General features: G+C 44.5%; 1 protein-coding gene across 1 annotated transcript in view; it reads left to right on the top strand.

Annotated features, from left to right (window-relative positions):
* Nucleotides 1–14889, top strand: part of Kdr (kinase insert domain receptor) — a 43085-nt gene extending 28196 nt beyond the window's left edge. The window contains exons 22-30 of the mRNA XM_034509074.2: nucleotides 773–870; nucleotides 3036–3158; nucleotides 3301–3412; nucleotides 3613–3712; nucleotides 4099–4204; nucleotides 5560–5711; nucleotides 10756–10855; nucleotides 11300–11385; nucleotides 13089–14889. Coding sequence (XP_034364965.1) covers nucleotides 773–870; nucleotides 3036–3158; nucleotides 3301–3412; nucleotides 3613–3712; nucleotides 4099–4204; nucleotides 5560–5711; nucleotides 10756–10855; nucleotides 11300–11385; nucleotides 13089–13284 — 1073 coding nt within the window. The 3' untranslated portion in view covers nucleotides 13285–14889. The remainder of the gene's footprint in view (nucleotides 1–772; nucleotides 871–3035; nucleotides 3159–3300; nucleotides 3413–3612; nucleotides 3713–4098; nucleotides 4205–5559; nucleotides 5712–10755; nucleotides 10856–11299; nucleotides 11386–13088) is intronic.
* Nucleotides 14890–16955: the final 2066 nt, after the last annotated feature.

Genomic DNA, 16955 nt, shown 5'->3' with positions numbered 1-16955 from the left:
TAATACTAATAAGGCTATTGTGACAATTAAGTTTGTGTTTACTCTGGTCTTGTGTCCAGGAAGGAGCCAGTAAGCCTTATCTCATCTTGCCTAAGTTAGGAGATCATTTAAAAATATCCAGGAGTCCCTCAGAGTTGATTTGTATCAGTTGACTGTAATAAATACTACCAACTTATGTAAATTTATCTTTCATGTCTGCTGTCACTCACTCCTTTTCTTGGAGGAAAGACTCTCTGACAGGCCAGGTTTCATGTGCTCACCACACGTCTTAAGTCTGAAGGCAAGAGAAAGAAATCTCTTTCTGGTGTTTTTAGTTTTCTGTTATAGACTGTAGTTTGAACCCTGGTCTTTGTTCCAGGACAAAGCCTGGAGAGAAAAGATTTGATGACCCTGAATATTGTTGTTTTATTTTTAGAGTTCTTAATATGAGCTATTGTTTCCCCCTCTGGGTTCCTGGGGAAACAACAGCAGAGCTTGAGATAGCAGACCTTAAAAAGTCCTTCTCTCCCTGCTATCTGCACTGACTTCACCTCCACTCTCCCTTCTGGGTTTAGTGGCTCTATTCAACTAAAATGGAGAAGGCGTTATTTTCCGAGTCCGATGGAGGCTAATAATTTGGGATTTAGCCAATGGACAGGTACTCTGCTTCCTGAAATTGACCCTCAGGTCGTAAATAAATCACTGTAGTTGGCTTAGAAGGAGAGCTACTAACGAGTGGGAGCATTCATCTTGGTGGGAGCACTTATCTCTGTCCTCCCGCCTCTTCTCACAGCTTCTGAAGAATTGTACAAGGACTTCCTGACCTTGGAGCATCTCATCTGTTACAGCTTCCAAGTGGCTAAGGGCATGGAGTTCTTGGCATCCAGGAAGGTATGACAGGTCAGGGGGAAGGAAGCCTTCTTTTCAGGTCACAGGCTTAAAAATCAGACATCCCTTTGGTTTGGAAAGTCATGCACCACTTTTAGGAGTCTTTAAAGTGTTCCACTGAGGGTGGCTCCGTTTCTGCTAATAAAAGGTGGCTAGAGGTTTCATGAAATTAATTCATACAATTAATTCCCATTGGCCAACCTCTAAGCACTGGGTAGACTTCTAAGAACCTCATGGTGAACCAACCAAGACAGCTCTGCTTCGTTGTGGTGTTTATAGCACGGATGGCTGCTGAAACATCCAATATCCAAGCAACAGATATGGAAGGTTAAATAGGAATAGATGTTGTGGGATAAAGTAAAGCAGGAAGGGCATTCAAAGTATATGGAAACGGTGTGTTTGTGTGTGCATACGCTAACGTGTGTGCTTCAATGTTAAGCTAGATGAGAAGACTTTACTAAGGATGTGACATTTGAGCAAGGACCTAGGAGAGGGAACGGGAGGAGTCTTATAGATGTCTTGGTGTTTTGGATCTATTTTTAATTTGTTTTACATCCATCTCCGTCCATCAAAAAGTTACTTGTTATTTGTGTAATTAGAAGGCAGGAAGGCCCCGCTTCAGAGGAAGACGATTAAATCAGCTAAAATTAGAAAGTAGGCCAAACAAAGGCTGAGATGGGACGTGACAAGTGACAAACATTGTTGTAAACACCACTGAGGTGGGAGTAGGCTGGTGGGAGTCCCCGGTAACCTTGGGAAGGTGGGGGATACACAGGAGGAAAGGTTCACATTATAGTTAGGAGAAGCTCTCTGGTGATGAGATGTATTTGCTGCCAGTTCCTGAAGGAACAGAGGGCTTTACTATCTCTTTTGTTTTCTTTATCATTGTAAGGTCCCCTACCCCTCTCCTCTCTGAAGTTTAGAGTTTCTCACAGCTTCCAGAACCTTGGGATCTTAGATAGTTCTGCTGAATATTTCTTGTACATTTATTTCCCAAGGAAAAGGGAGAAAACCAGGGTCTGACAGGATCTTCTCAAAGAGAAGGGCCTTGAGTCTCTTTCAAAGATTGTTATTTTTGTAAATGCCAAAGCTCATTCCTGAGCCAAGTAGTTCCTTTTGGCAACAGGAAGGGGGAATTGATACTGTGAGTGGAGAGGATGGAGCCAGAGTCCTTTCTTCTCCCTCAGACCCACCAGATGATCTTTCTGAATACTACCTGGTTGTCCAGCTGGAAAAGGAAGCTCCTTGGTTGAAAGCAAGTAGGAGTGCCATCTTCTCTGTGGCCTTTCCAGTTTTCCTGACTCACACCAGACAATGCCATACTGAATATTCTGGTGTGAGGGAGGATGCTGTGAAGACCCGGAGTGCCAGATAGCACAGAGGCAACGATTACCAGCTTCTGTGGTCACTCCCGTATTGACCTCATGTAGCCTTTCGTTTGTGTCTAATGCTCTTTGGGGGCTCATATTCCCTCTCAGATGATGTGTAGGCACTTGGCTGAGGGCTATGACCATAGGGACATAGCTGCTTGGTGGCTGAAAGTCAGATTAAGTTAGAGGACAGAAAGGGGACAACCGGAGGAACTGAGAGTCCAGAGGTTGAGATCCTGGCACGACAGGATCTATTCCACATGTGTTGGCCAGGGTTCATCTTCACTGTACTGTCAAACACTTTGGAAGCAGGATGAGTACCAGTGGGTACTGCCTCTGGATCCAGTCCAGCTTCCATACCAAATGGAAGAGAAGGCTAACAAAGTGCACCACACCAATGAGAATCCTTGCTCCTGATTGCTACACATCCATTCAAGACCAGTCTATTCTGGGATCTCCTTAGTCTAACCCGGTTTTAGTCATATAGCGCACAAGCCAAAGGATGTGTGGATGTGATCCGAAGCATGTTTTGTTTTTTTTTTAATACGGTGTCCATTGTCAGACTGTAACTTTGTCATTTAGCTCCAACGGCCAGGACTGTTTATGGGATAAGCAGATGTGTGTCTCAATGAAACACACAGGCTCTTTTCCTGATGTGTTGGTGTAAAACACAACCCTCGTCCTTGCTAATCACTTGGTTTTCTGATGTGGGATTTTTTTTGTTAAGCGTGAGGTCACAACAGATGTAAAAGAGATTAGCTGTGTAGAGACTTACCACACGTACTGTTCTTTTCACAGTGTATCCACAGGGACCTGGCAGCACGGAACATTCTCCTATCGGAGAAGAATGTGGTTAAGATCTGTGACTTCGGCTTGGCCCGGGACATTTATAAAGACCCAGATTATGTCAGAAAAGGAGATGTAGGTATCTAAAGATGAACTTTGAACACCTCTATTCAGATGTGGAATTCCAACTTTGTGGATTTGTGTTTAGACGTGAGGGGAGAGTTTTCTTTAGAAACCTGCCAATTTGGGAACTGATGCCTTGCTGTCTCCCACTCAGGCCCGACTCCCTTTGAAGTGGATGGCCCCGGAAACAATTTTTGACAGAGTATACACAATTCAGAGCGACGTGTGGTCTTTTGGTGTTTTGCTCTGGGAAATATTTTCCTTAGGTAAATTACCTCTTTCTGACCCTCTCCTGGGTGGGGGTTCGGGAGCAAATACGATGAAGAACCTTGTGTATATTTGTCTGTCTTTTACCTCCTATCAAATAGAATTTCTTAGAAGATTTAGGTTGTAAAATCAAGAAAGCCATGTAGGCGTTTTGTGAGGGATTCAGATCTCACAATGCTCTTTTCCTGTCTTATGTTAGGTGCTTCCCCATATCCTGGGGTCAAGATTGATGAGGAATTTTGTAGGAGATTGAAAGAAGGAACTAGAATGCGGGCTCCTGACTACACCACCCCAGAAATGTAAGACTCTGGAAAACATCTTTCTTTTCTCACAAATTCTTCTCGCTAAGGCAAGAAAGCCTTCCATTGTGTGTGTCTACGCCATGGCCTAGTTTGTTCAGCTTTACCTTTGAAAGCTTCCTTAGGTAGCTCAAGAACCATCACACCATTACTTGGTACCCTCTCCAGAGAGTTTTTTTTTTTTTTTTTAGTTGATAGAGCTGTGATAGAGAAGAACTTTCCATAATGGTTGGACCTCCAAGTGCAGTCATCTGTGTCCCCTATAGTTTTACATCTCTCCTTAGCATCTCAGCCCTTTGCAAATGCTTCTCACTCAAGTGCTTATCTTGACCATTAGCTCTTGGAAGGATTGCGAAGTTAATGAAACCCGTATCTCGCTTGTCCAGGTACCAGACCATGCTGGACTGCTGGCATGAGGACCCCAACCAGAGACCCTCATTTTCAGAGTTGGTGGAACATTTGGGAAATCTCCTACAAGCAAATGCACAGCAGGTTTGTAATCCTTTACTTCTACAAAGAGGCATCAGGTCCAAGGTCTGTAATCTAACAGTCTACTGCCTGGACGCCTACACGGTACCATGTTATTCTCTTGACCACTGAAGACAGAGCCTCTCTCTTCCAGTCCTGAGCAATATTGTTTTCTAAAAGCCTTAATTGCTCTTTAGGCTGACGAGATCCTAATTCATAGCTTGAGACTAGACAACTCTACTCTATTTATAAGCTGCAGGAATCTGTTATCTCCTTCTACCATGCGGGTCCAGGGGAAAGAACTCAAGTCATACAGCTTGGCTCAAGATGCTTTTGTCCACTGAGTCATCTTGCTGTCCCTACCTTCTTATTTCTTTATGTTACCTCTAAAGATGTTCTTCTAAATTTTTTTTTTTTAAAAAAAGCTTTTGAGTGTGATGGTGCTTGTCTGTAATCCCAGCATTCTGGATTACATTATAATCCCAAACATACATACATAATGCCAAACAGCCACGAGTTTGAGGCCAATTTGGGCAGCATAGCAAGAATACCTCAAACAAACAAAACACCAAATCTGGTTAATTTACAGATTTTCAGAAATGGAAGGAATTTCATGTAATTTTTAGTAAATTCTGCAGGCAAAGCCAAAACAAACAAAACATAAAAATTAGGCAAAACCATGTCCTTGGCCCCTCTTGGTGAAGTGTCACACTCTCAATGACAGCTCCACAACAGACCTCTAAAAAGTTAGTTGTCTTCTGCTAGGTGTCCCTCAACCTAGTGAGAGCCAGTGGATTCCTTTGTTTGTCTGAACACTTGAGGGTCGCATCCATTTTCTTTAGCAACCCTTCCAAACATTTACCCGTGTCAGACGAGCTTGTTTCTCTTCTTTCTGGTGAGAAATCACATCCGCCTGTATTACCCCTTCCCAGAATTCCTATAATCCTGCTGTTGGTTGCTTTCCTCTTCACTGCTTTCTGATTTTTCCATTGCCTTGGAATGTAGAGGCTCCACTGGAGGCACTGCACTTTGAAGGCCTGGCTCCTGGGGAGGTCTTTGTGAGGAGCTGATTTCTGGGCTTTGTGTTCTCACATCGCCTCCACAGCCATTGCCTGCTTTGTCTTCATGGCAACCATGGCCTCTTGTCCCTTTACTAATCCTGTTTTTTCTTAGTCCCTTTATTAACCTTCTTCCACACATCCCTTTCAAGTACCCTTTTGTTTCTGTCAACCCTCTTCCAAGACAGTCTTTAAGTCTTGTGTTCAAATATGAAAGCAGCACACAGCCAAAGACACCCCCCACCCCGCCCTTTGTTTTTCATGAAAAGGCCCTTGAAGGACAGCAGCCATAACAATCGCATGCTGTGTTTATTGTTTCAGGATGGCAAAGACTATATTGTTCTTCCAATGTCAGAGACACTGAGCATGGAAGAGGATTCTGGACTCTCCCTGCCTACCTCACCTGTTTCCTGCATGGAGGAAGAGGAAGTGTGTGACCCCAAATTCCATTATGACAACACAGCAGGAATCAGGTACTGGATTTGGCCAGCATCCCCTCCAGGACAGGGGGTGAGGGGCTTCAAGGCCAATTCAGGAGGTAGGGGAGGAGACACTTGGTTAGTCTGCTTCACACTACTTCTAGCGAACTAGAGTTCTGACATTCAGAGGGCTCCCCAAAGGTCTGGAGAGTGGAGCCACCTCCCATCTGTGGCCCATGTTGCTGGCACAGCCTTGCCTATAAGAATTCTAAGCCTTGTGGGAGCAAATAACTAAGAAGCCACAGTTCATTAATCTCTAGAAAAAAAGACAGAGAGAGCCATGTTACTGAGACATCTGTATTAAGATGGTCCCCATGTACACTTTTATTAAGGTGAATTAAATGGCTTAGGAAAGACTCAGGAAGAAAGGATTCTGTGCAAATATGAAACATACTGAGGGCTCTCTGGTGTAGATACAGCAGGCCACAGGCTGTGTCCTCAATGGGGTGGCAACTACAGCTCAGAAATCTCTCCCCAGCCTGAGTTTGGGGATAGTATTTACCTAATGGGATGCTTGAGTTTATTTAAAACAAATGCTGTGCAGTCCAGTTCTGGTCTGTAGACCAGGCAGCTCTCTGTGTCCTCAGTTAATACCTGCACATGAGGAACAATCCGATGGGCTTTCCCTCAATGCCATCTTAGCAGTGCCTTTCCTAAGCCCAAGACAACTTTGCTTCGCGTTGGGCATTGTTCTTCTGCAACTAGAACCCCTGACAGCATGGGCACAGCTTGTCTTCCTGAGTGTCCCCAAGCTGCAGGAGGGATGGGCAGCTGGCTCCCAGGGGAGGCACTGGCCCAGGAGCTGCACTGCCAGGGGGTTAGAGAGGCCTAGGGATGTTTGCCCTGAGGAATCCTGTATAACAGGAATCCTGCACTGCAGAAAGAGAGAGGGAGGGTGGATGAGAGAGAGAGAGAGAGAGAGAGAGAGAGAGCGAGAGACGGCAAGCTACCATCCTTTTATAACAAGAGCAGTCAATGTATTTTGAAGAATTTTCTGTATGTTAACAGCGTTTTTGTTTTATTTTTTGTTTTTGTTATTGTTTTACCTATATAAAAGTTTAGGCAAGATAGAATCTATCTTCTAGGTTGGATACTGAAAATAAGTTTTAATTCAACTGCTTGCGGTGGTGCAAAATAGTGTGATTAAAGGTATAGACATGAGAATTTGGTAAAACCAGATATGAGGCCTGGGTTTGTATTTTAGCAGCTGTGTAACAAGTCCTGAATCATCTATCACTAATACACTAATACACCCCCCACTGCCACCCCACTCCTGCTACACACACACACACACACATACACACACATACACACACACATACACACACACATACACACATACACACACATACACACACACACATAGACACACACATATACACATACACACACATACACACACACATACACACACACATACACACATACACACACACACATACACACACACATACACACACACACATACACACACACACATACACACACACACACACACACACACAGTTTCTTTGTGAAGCAAGGCTTCCCCCTTGGCGCTGTTGAGAATGACTGCTTGGAGAATTTGCATACTATAATGTATTTCTAACTGCCTGACACCTGAAGGCACTTCATGAAGGACAGCTCTCAAGAGAGCTGCTTCCCATCCTGTCCTGAGATGAATCCCTGTCCTCTGATCTCTGACTTAGCTGTGTTTTCCCTCCTTCCAAGGAGAGGTTCTCCAAGGGGAAAGTCTGAAGTCACGAAGTGAGACTCCTATGTATGCAATTTCTTAGCTCAGGTTCACCTGCCTTTGGGCTTGCCCTTTCCTCTGATGTGCTGCGTGGCCTGCTCCTTAATCAGAGAGCCGTGCGACGACACACTGTCCTCCTGTGTCCACTGACGACACACTGTGTCCTGTGACCAAGCAGAGTTCAGAGCACTTGGCTTGCTGGCTTCTTTGAATATGGCGCTGAACAGGTGATGAAGTCAAGTTTGGGAAGCAGGAATGCCAATGTGAGGCTGGGTCTAAAAGGAGACTGCTAACGTTTATTCCCAGAAGTGTGGACAGACATGACACTGTGCTTCAAGCCCAGCCAAGCTTGGCTCAGATTGTCTGCCTGTGAGTTTTGAAGGAGCCTTCCCGGACTAGCTTCTCTTTTAGTGATCCATAAACTGAAAAATAAAACAGACATTGGAAGCTTTTGTTTGCACGTCCTCTCAAGTCCCCTATGCTTCTTCTTATGGAAACAAAGCCCGCCATCACCTTACAGTGGTCTGAATTAAAGAAGAATGGTGGTGTGAACACATTGCACACAGCAGTGCGGGGCTCTCATGTGGCTCAGCTTCTCTGGGGGAAAATCCACTGAGGCTCAGACACCTCTCAGGGCATGTTCTATCTGTTTTCACGCTTCCAGCCAAGTAGAAAAGCTGAGTCTTTCTCGCTTTGATTCCCCCCTTATACTTTTCTACTCTGCTGAATTATAAATAGAGTTGGACAAGGGCATCACCGTGGGAGACAGCCTCTTGATTTGTTGTCCCTTTAGACTATTTTTAAAATATTTGTTCAACAGTTATGTAGAGAAGAGGCTGAGGAGTGGGGGCAGGGAGGGTCACTTATGTCTAGACTTAGCTTTGTCTCCAGCTTCCCCCTTGGATCATCATCCCTGGCCCCGAGTGTGCTTCCCTCAAGAAAACCTGCATTTACTGGGCTCGTCTCTCTTAGAGGGCAGTGTGTAGACCATCTGTGGTCGTTCTGTCATTTTCTCTGGGAGTTTCTCCTCCCGTTCCAAGCAGTTTATCAGAGATTTCTTTGCAGTTCTCTCCCAGAGCCAGGCTTTGGGACACAGTATTTTTCTCATTTTGATTAATTGCTAGTGGTGATTGAATACCCATGGTGGAATGCTACCTGGGAGAGCCTGCTGGCTATCTGGCTCTCTCTTGACTTAGCCATCATGCTAGACTACTTGAAGTGGGAGTCTTCTTTCTTCACTTTTTATCTACTCCACAGTCCATACTGACTCTACCCAACTACTCACCCCTGGGTCAGTGCAGAGAGGGAACCAGAGCGATGCTATGAATTTAGTAGGTCCTTAATGAAGATTCCAGTGACATCTCTTTGACTCTCTTCTTTCTCTTCCATCCTGATACTCCAAGAGTGTGAATCCTGGTTCTGCCCTTCTCTCACTGAGTATGGGTTTCTTCATCTCTCAGTGGGAAATAAGATTTATTTGAGACAGTGGGGAGCAGATGCAAGGAGAGATGCAAGAAAATACTTGGTCATTCGTGAAGGACCAATTCCATTTTTAAATCACTGGGCACAGAATTTAAGGATCTGAATCTTCTGAGGTAGCTGTGTGATACCCATGCCTCCTGACTCTGCCTGCTTGTCCCCTCAGATATCTATGGAATCCAGGCGCTGCTCCAAATCTTATGCACATTCTCGTTTTTTAATCAGATTCTCTGGGCTCCTGCTAGAGAAGTGTGAAGTCTCCTAACAGGCTTTACTGCCTCTGGTCTTATCCTCCTCTTCACAGCCAACTTTCTGGAAAGCATATCTTATCATACCAATCCCATGCCTCAAACTTTTCAGTGGCCCTCACAACTATAGCCTAAGATTCTAGTTGTATGATTTTGGATAAGCAGGTTTTGGAGAGGTTACTGTGAGATGCTGTGAGGCTGTGTTTGAAGAGCATTCGGCTCAATGTCTGAGCTGTGATAGACTCCCAAAGGTCTTCCTGAATGAGTGAATTGCCATGATGCCAACCGGCTTTGACAAGACACTGCTTTTAAAGACCAGTCACATCAGGAAACAGGCTTTGCTTGTTCCCTGTATCACCTGGCCTGTCTTCTTTCCTCTGGAGTCCCCCGAGTCAGGGGTATCACTGAGAACCTCATTCTCTCCTCTGTGTGGGGGAGGAAATGACCTCTCAGGGAAAGAAATGCTTGGCTTCCATTCTTCAGCTCTGACCCAGCATTTGCGCACTGGGCCAGCAGACTGCTTGTCATGGGGCAAGAGTGAAGAATATGTTTATTGTCTTCATGGGCGTTTCCTGTAAAGGGGGCTTCTTTTATCTCCCCCTGAGCTGCAGGAGGCTTTGATAGGATCTCTGGACTCTTGGGAAGAATAACCCCCAGGGAGCGGGGATGTGCTGTCTGACAAGTCTCATTCTTTGAAGGTCTTCTGGAATTCAAAAGAGGGAAGCAAATGCTGGTTGATGGACCTTTTAAGAACAGCAATCTTGACATTTACCATGCTGCTCACCTTGCCAACACCCTCGCAGGCTACAGAAGAGTAGCAATTGCCTATACACACTTAAAATGAAGCAGCAGAGGCTAGACTCTCTTTGAGTCAGTATTATCTTTGACTCTCTTTGGGTCAGTATTAGACTCAAAGCTATGCAACGTGTCTTGAGACTCTGAAGCCACTACTGTTCTTTTCTGAAATAAGCAATTGTGTGGGCTAAAAGCATGGCTGGGTAAGACCCAGCCCACCTCCCTCCTTCCCTCTGTGCCCTAGATCGGTAGGTAGTTCATGTAGAAGGATGAAGCTGACTTGAGATCACTGCCCAGCACAGCATCCCTTAGGGATACCAAAGGTGTTTGCCTTGCCCAGGATGCCCTGTGAATATTGTCTAGAACACGCTTCTTTGGAGATGGCTAGAAACAAAAGAAGCATGCTGCAGTCCATGGAGAGATCACTGGAGGAATCCCATTCCAATCAGGGCCCATGAGAAAGCAGCTGCTGTTGAGTCTGCCTCCCTTGTCCTTAGTTCAGCACTGAGCCTCAGAAGCTAGCATGATTCCAAGGCAGTGTCTCCTTTACCCTTCTCAGTTATATTATACTTTTAAATGGACTTTCACAGGAAATTAAGCCTTCCGTGTGTGCTAGCAAAAAAAAAAATATTCTTTTTGAATTTTATTTTTCTTTTACCAGAGGATGTTTTGAAGGTTGCTATTCAACTTGTGGTTGAAAGATAATGAACTTAGGTATCGCTTGAGGCAGCCACAGCCAAATCTACCACCACCCAAATACAAATAAATATTTGTTCTCTTGCAGTCACTATCTGCAGAACAGTAAGCGAAAGAGCCGGCCAGTAAGTGTAAAAACATTTGAAGATATCCCATTGGAGGAACCAGAAGTAAAAGTGATCCCAGATGTAAGTACATCTTTTATAAATAGCCGTAGAAATAATACTTGGGGTAAAATACTAGCTAGATAAATATTAGCCTAAGCATTTGAGTTTTGGAACCTCATTAAGGCTGTCCTTGAGCGTATGTGTCATGAGGGGAGATGGGTCTTTAGTTTTGCCATATGAAAGGCACCTGGACCAAGGTTCACGATAGTCTAACTGTATGTCCAACATCACTCAAGTGCAGAGAGAAGGAGACCCTAGCATCCCAAACTTTCCTCTCTCTTTAGCCCACGTCTACTTCCTGAAAGCATTTGCTTCCTTTGTGGCTGGCACAGTCCATGGCTGCCATGCCCTCTCTCTCCTTGATGGGACATTGAGTCCTGTCATCAGCTAGATGGATTGAGAAATGAGTTTAAAGTAGCTGGTCATGTGCACACTCACTGTGTCATCTCACTGTCTCCTAAAAAGGACAGCCAGACAGACAGTGGGATGGTCCTTGCATCAGAAGAGCTGAAAACTCTGGAAGACAGGAACAAATTATCTCCATCTTTCGGGTAAGACTCAGTCAACTAAGAAAGACTGTTTCAATAGGTATTTTTGGAAGGACCTAATAAAGACATCCAGTATAGATGCAGTTTTCCCTTTTGGTGCCTTTGAAGGCCGATGACATTAATATCCCAAATTAGCAATCTGATAAAGAAGTGAAGGAAACCAAATGATGAAATTCATGAGTTTGAGAAAAAAATCTGAAGTGAGTTAGAGTATTTGACCAATTTCTAATGACTAAATTTGTGAAGGCTATGGAACTTCTGAGCAGATTGATATGGGCCAGCAGAGTGACCGGTGCTTTCTATGGCCCTGACCAAACAGCAAAGATCTCAACAGGTACCATGATCCTGAAGAGTGAAGACTTTGCAGACTCTGAAGGATTGTCAAACCTGTACCTTAAATGGCTTTATCTGTAATTAAGAAAGAAGATATGTAAATAGATACATATCCACTTACAGATATAGATGTAATATATTTAAATATGATTCTTTGAATCATTCCCTTTTCAGTTGTGGGAAAACAATTAAAAACTTGCTTTCGAGTCATTCTTCCTTATGGCTCAACAGGAAGATGTATCGTGGCTTTGAAGAAGTGTACCTGATTTAAACATAAAACATCGTTATGAAAACCTACATTTATAGGAATAATGGGGTAATAGTAGTTATTTCTTTGCCAGCAGGTTCATTCTAGGTAGAAAAACAAAAGATTTGATCCACACAGCACAGAGCTGATGTATGAGACGGGGATCCCCAGGGCTTTTTGAGTGATGCCGATATAACAATAGCAGCAGCAAGAGCAAATTTTGCTGTTTTAAGGCCCCGCGAGAAGCCATGAGCACCAACCATATGCTTCCTTCACTGACTCAAGCAATAGTTACTCAGAGCTACTAGGTGGCCAGCATCGTGCCGCTGTTTGAGACACAGACTGGTTTTGGTGTGGGAAGTGAAGCATGGGACTGGGAGGAGGACACGTATTTCTGGTTCTTTGAACTTACTTTAAACCATATCTGAACAGAGAGTAAACTCTCTCTGTGGCTTTTATTATGACTAATGAGAATAAGACCCCATCAAGAGCAAAGCCTGAGCTTTTTGGTCCACACAGCCTACGTCTGTTAGTTTTCACATGATCACTATGTCATTGGAAACATTCTCCAGTTGCTGCTGAGTGACTGAATCCCCAGTTTGTCCAAAGAATGTGGTTTTGATGAGTAAAAAGCAGTTTTCGCCAGGTCTGGCCAGACTGTACACTAGCTTTTTTTGTTCTCTACAAATTTATTAACATCTTTCATAGACCATGCAGCCCCCTAAATGACCAAATAGGAAAAACACAAATGAACTTTTAGACCAACCCAGTATCGTTTAATATAATGAAGGAGACCCCGAGGCTCCTATCACTGTATACAAACCTGTCGATCATCAAGGCCGTAAAACTGTTCCATTGGTTGGAGGCTCTGCATACCTCAGCAAGAACGGTCTTTTATCTCATCTCAGGCTTGAAAGGCTTGGACCCGAATAAGAGGAATTATCTTCGACTACTAACTCATGCTAGTACCTGAGAGTAGACCTTGTCTGAGGAAACTTGATAGGCGGATTAGGGAATGAGAGACAGGGGCTGGGGTCTCTGGAGGGGACTCCACCTCCTTGAGCTGGGGAAGAGCCAATGCACTTGCTTCCCTTTTCAATTCATTTGCTTGTTGTTTCTTCCACAGTGGAATGATGCCCAGTAAAAGCAGGGAGTCTGTGGCCTCGGAAGGCTCCAACCAGACCAGTGGCTACCAGTCTGGGTACCACTCAGATGACACAGACACCACCGTGTACTCCAGCGACGAGGCAGGACTTTTAAAGATGGTAGATGCTGCAGTGCACGCTGACTCTGGGACCACATTGCGCGCGCCCGCTGTTTAAAAGGAAGTGGAACTGTCCCATCCCCGCCCCCAACTCCTGGAAATCACGCGAGAGGTGCTGCTTAATTTCAAGTGTTGTTCTTTCCACCACCCGGAAGTAGCCACATTTGATTTTCATTTCAGAAGAGGGACCTCAGACTGCAAGGAGCTTGTCCTCAGGGCATTTCCAGAGAAGATACCCATGACCCAAGAATGTGTTGACTGTACTCTCTTTTCCATTCATTTAAAAATCCTATATACTGTGCCCGGCTGTGGATCTCACGGCAGTTAAAACAAAAGACGTTCAAACAGTGGCTCTATCCTCCAAGAAGTAGCCATACCCAAGCAACTGACACCTCTGTGAAACTGGATGAAGTGGGCAGTGTTAGTGCTTTGTGTGTTGAGGATGGGTGAGATGTCCCAGGGCTGAGTCTACCTAAGTGGCTTTGTGGAGGATGTGGGTTATGAGCCAAGAGTTAAGTGTGGGATGTGGACTGGTAGGAAGGAAGGCGCAAGCTCGCTCAGAGAGCGGTTGGAGCCTGCAGATGCATTGTGCTGGCTCTGGTGGAGGTGGGCATGTGGCTTGTCAGGAAACGCAAAGGCGGCCGGCGGGGTTTGGTTTTGGAAGGTTGCGTGCTCTTCACAGTTAGGCTACAGGCGAGTTCCCTGTGCTGTTTCCTACTCCTAATGAGAGTTCCTTCCGGACTCTTACGTGTCTCCTGGCCTAGCCCCAGGAAGGAAATGATACAGCTTGCTCCTCATCTCCCCCAGGCTGTGCCTTAATTCAGAACACCAAAAGAGAGGAACTTCCGCAGAGGCTCCTGTCATGCTGAAGAACTGTGAGAGTAGAACAGAAACTCAGGGTTTCTGCTGGGTGGACACCCACATGTCTGCCCTGGTGGCAGTGTCTGAGGGTTCTCTGTCAAGTGGTGGCGGTAAAGGCTCAGACAGGATGTATTCATTTGTTCTTCCTGTCTTGCCCCCAAGTCCTCAGTATCTTAGCCTTGTGCCCTCGTTGTGGCAGAAAATCTTAATTGGTTGGTTTGCTCTCCAGATAGTCACTAGCCAGATTTTGAAATTACTTTATAGCCAAGGTTATGATAACATCTACTGTATCATTTAGAATTTTAACATATAAAGCTCTGTCTACTGGTTTGTGCCCGTGTGCTCATGTTTTTCAGAAGAGAATCTGTACTTTTCATTTGGTACCATAGTGTGAAAAGCTGGGAACAATGACTGTTAAACATGCTATGGCACATATATTTATAGTCTGTTATGTAGAACAAATGTAATATATTAAAACTTTATATTATATATAATGAACTTTGTACTATCCACATTTTGTATCAGTATTATGTAGCACGACACAGATTATAATGCTTTCAGCAGCTGGTGTTGTTTTATTCAAAACTTTGGGAAACTCAAAGGAATCCTTTCACAGGGATGTGCAGCTATACCTACCATCTCTCTCATCTCAAACGGAGGAGGAGGAGGAATCAGATACAATGTGAGTGTGTTCTACTTGTCCTGTTCTCTGTTCTTAGGAGGAATATTTTCATCAAATGTTTATATGCTTTATAACCCAATAAATGTATTCTGAGGAAAGAGATACAATGCTGTCATATTATCACGACTGTTCCACAGCCTCTTCTATTCCTGCCTTGTCTTCATTACAATCATAATTCATACAGAAACATGTCCCTGTCACATCCCGAGCCCATGGGATGTGTAGTTCTGTGGCCCCTAGTGAGCCTCAGAACTCGGGAGTGAGATCCCGGGCAAGTGACCAGAGCTGGAGGCCAGGAGCAGCTGCAGGAGCATTTCACTGTCTAGCTAAGGTCAGAGTGTGAGGTCTATTATTGACATTTTAAGAGGTTGCTTTTGCCTGAATCCAAAGAGCAAAGCAAATCCCTGGTGCTAGTATAGATTGCTACCTCCAGCACTGCTCAACATTGTTTGCTTGTGTTTGGGAAAGGCGGGGTCTTCAGCCCAGGCTGGCCTCCATCTGCCTATGTAGCCAAGGATAGCACAGAGTTTCAGTTCTGTGCCTTCCATCTCCAAGTGTGGATTCCAGGCATGCTCCACCATGTCTGGATTTCACTGATATGTTTTCTTAAATATAAGAGTTTGAAATGTTTATCTAATCAAATATGGCTATCTTTTTTTCAAATGGCTTTTGGGGTTTTATTTGCTTTTTATCTTAAGTATTTCTCCTCATATCTAAACTAACACCAAAAGTTAAGGTTTTTAGTAGATTATCATCCATCAGAGGTTTCTTTTCATACACAGAGCAAAGCAAGGTCTAATTTTTTTTTTTTTTTTTTTTTTTTTTTTTTGCAAGCAGATTGTCAAACACATGGCATTTCTACTTATGACATGGGACTCTTATTACTTTTCAGCCCTACCGTCTTGTTGAAACATTCATTCTTCCTAACTTTATGATGAAGGACATAACTGTATCTGTGTGTGTTCCTAACAGCCAGGGACACTGCTGGGATCAGTGGGCCAGGCCCTGCGGGGCGCCCCTCACTCTTCTTTTTACCCAGCTTCTTCCAGTAAAAATGGAAAGAGAACCTAGGTTAGTCAGGGTGGAAAGACCACAGAGAAAAACAGAATTTTCTTCACTTTCAGAGTGAAAAAGGGTTTGGTTTCTCGAAAGTGGCTCCTGGCATCTTTTCTGATGTCAGGAATTTGGATGTGAGTGAAATCCCACACTTTCTGAAGAATGCCTTCCTCACCTTGTGCAAAATGATTACAGGTAGGGTTTGGCCTCCGCAACCTCTCCGTCTTCCACATGTTTCTTAACTGGTTTTCCTCTCTTCTCCTGCCCCTGCATTGAAGACACAGCAGTAGCTTTTTAGAGTACTTCTTGCCTGGTCTTAGGTTCAGTTTTTTAATTGGAGGCATTTGGCATGTTGAAGTGCAACTTTGCCTGTACCCCCGAGGTTTCGGCTCTCCCTCTTTCATGCCCCCTCACTCCATTCTCCTCCCCGTGTCCTCTCTCTGTTCACCTTCTGTTCCTCTGCCCACTGGCCTCCTTATTGTCTGCACTCCACTGGCAGCTGGCTTTCTATTCCATAACATCACAGGAGAGGAGAGAGCCATGGGAAGGTTTGAGCTTCTGGTCCCTAGTCAGGTCTCCTTATCAATGAACGCTCTTTTGTCCTCTGCAATGATGAGAGAGAAGAAAATGAAAGCCATAGCCTACTGCTTCAAAGTAGGGTAACTGAACCCAGCTCTCCTGACTCCCTCAGCACCCTCCTCTCTACCTCTGAGTCGGAGATGCATCCTTGAGCGATAAAATGTTGGCAAACTTAGAAAATCTTTGGGAAAACAAGACACTCTCCCGATGCAACTGTCCACGTTTAGATGTAGTGGCCACATCTGCATTCTTCACGAGGCAGTGAGTGCAGCTCAAAGGGGCTTAGCTTCCATGTTTATAAGACCATGCTAGAGGGATAAGCTAGCTTGGTGGCCAAGAGTGCTTGTTGCTCTTTCAAAGGACTCATGTCTGATGACCCAGCACTCATGTCTGATAACATCAGCTCCAAGAAATCTGATGGCTTCTGGCCTCTGAAGAAACATGAACATACATGGCATACTCCTATACCTACACTGACAAAGACATACACACAGACACCATATATACACACCAAACACATACCCCATTAATACTAACACTAACACTAATAC

The sequence above is a fragment of the Arvicanthis niloticus genome, chromosome 7 (assembly GCF_011762505.2).
Source record: "Arvicanthis niloticus isolate mArvNil1 chromosome 7, mArvNil1.pat.X, whole genome shotgun sequence".
In the NCBI taxonomy this organism is placed as follows: domain Eukaryota; kingdom Metazoa; phylum Chordata; class Mammalia; order Rodentia; family Muridae; genus Arvicanthis; species Arvicanthis niloticus.
Note: the sequence above shows the minus strand (reverse complement) of the source record. Positions and strands in the feature narration are given on the sequence as shown.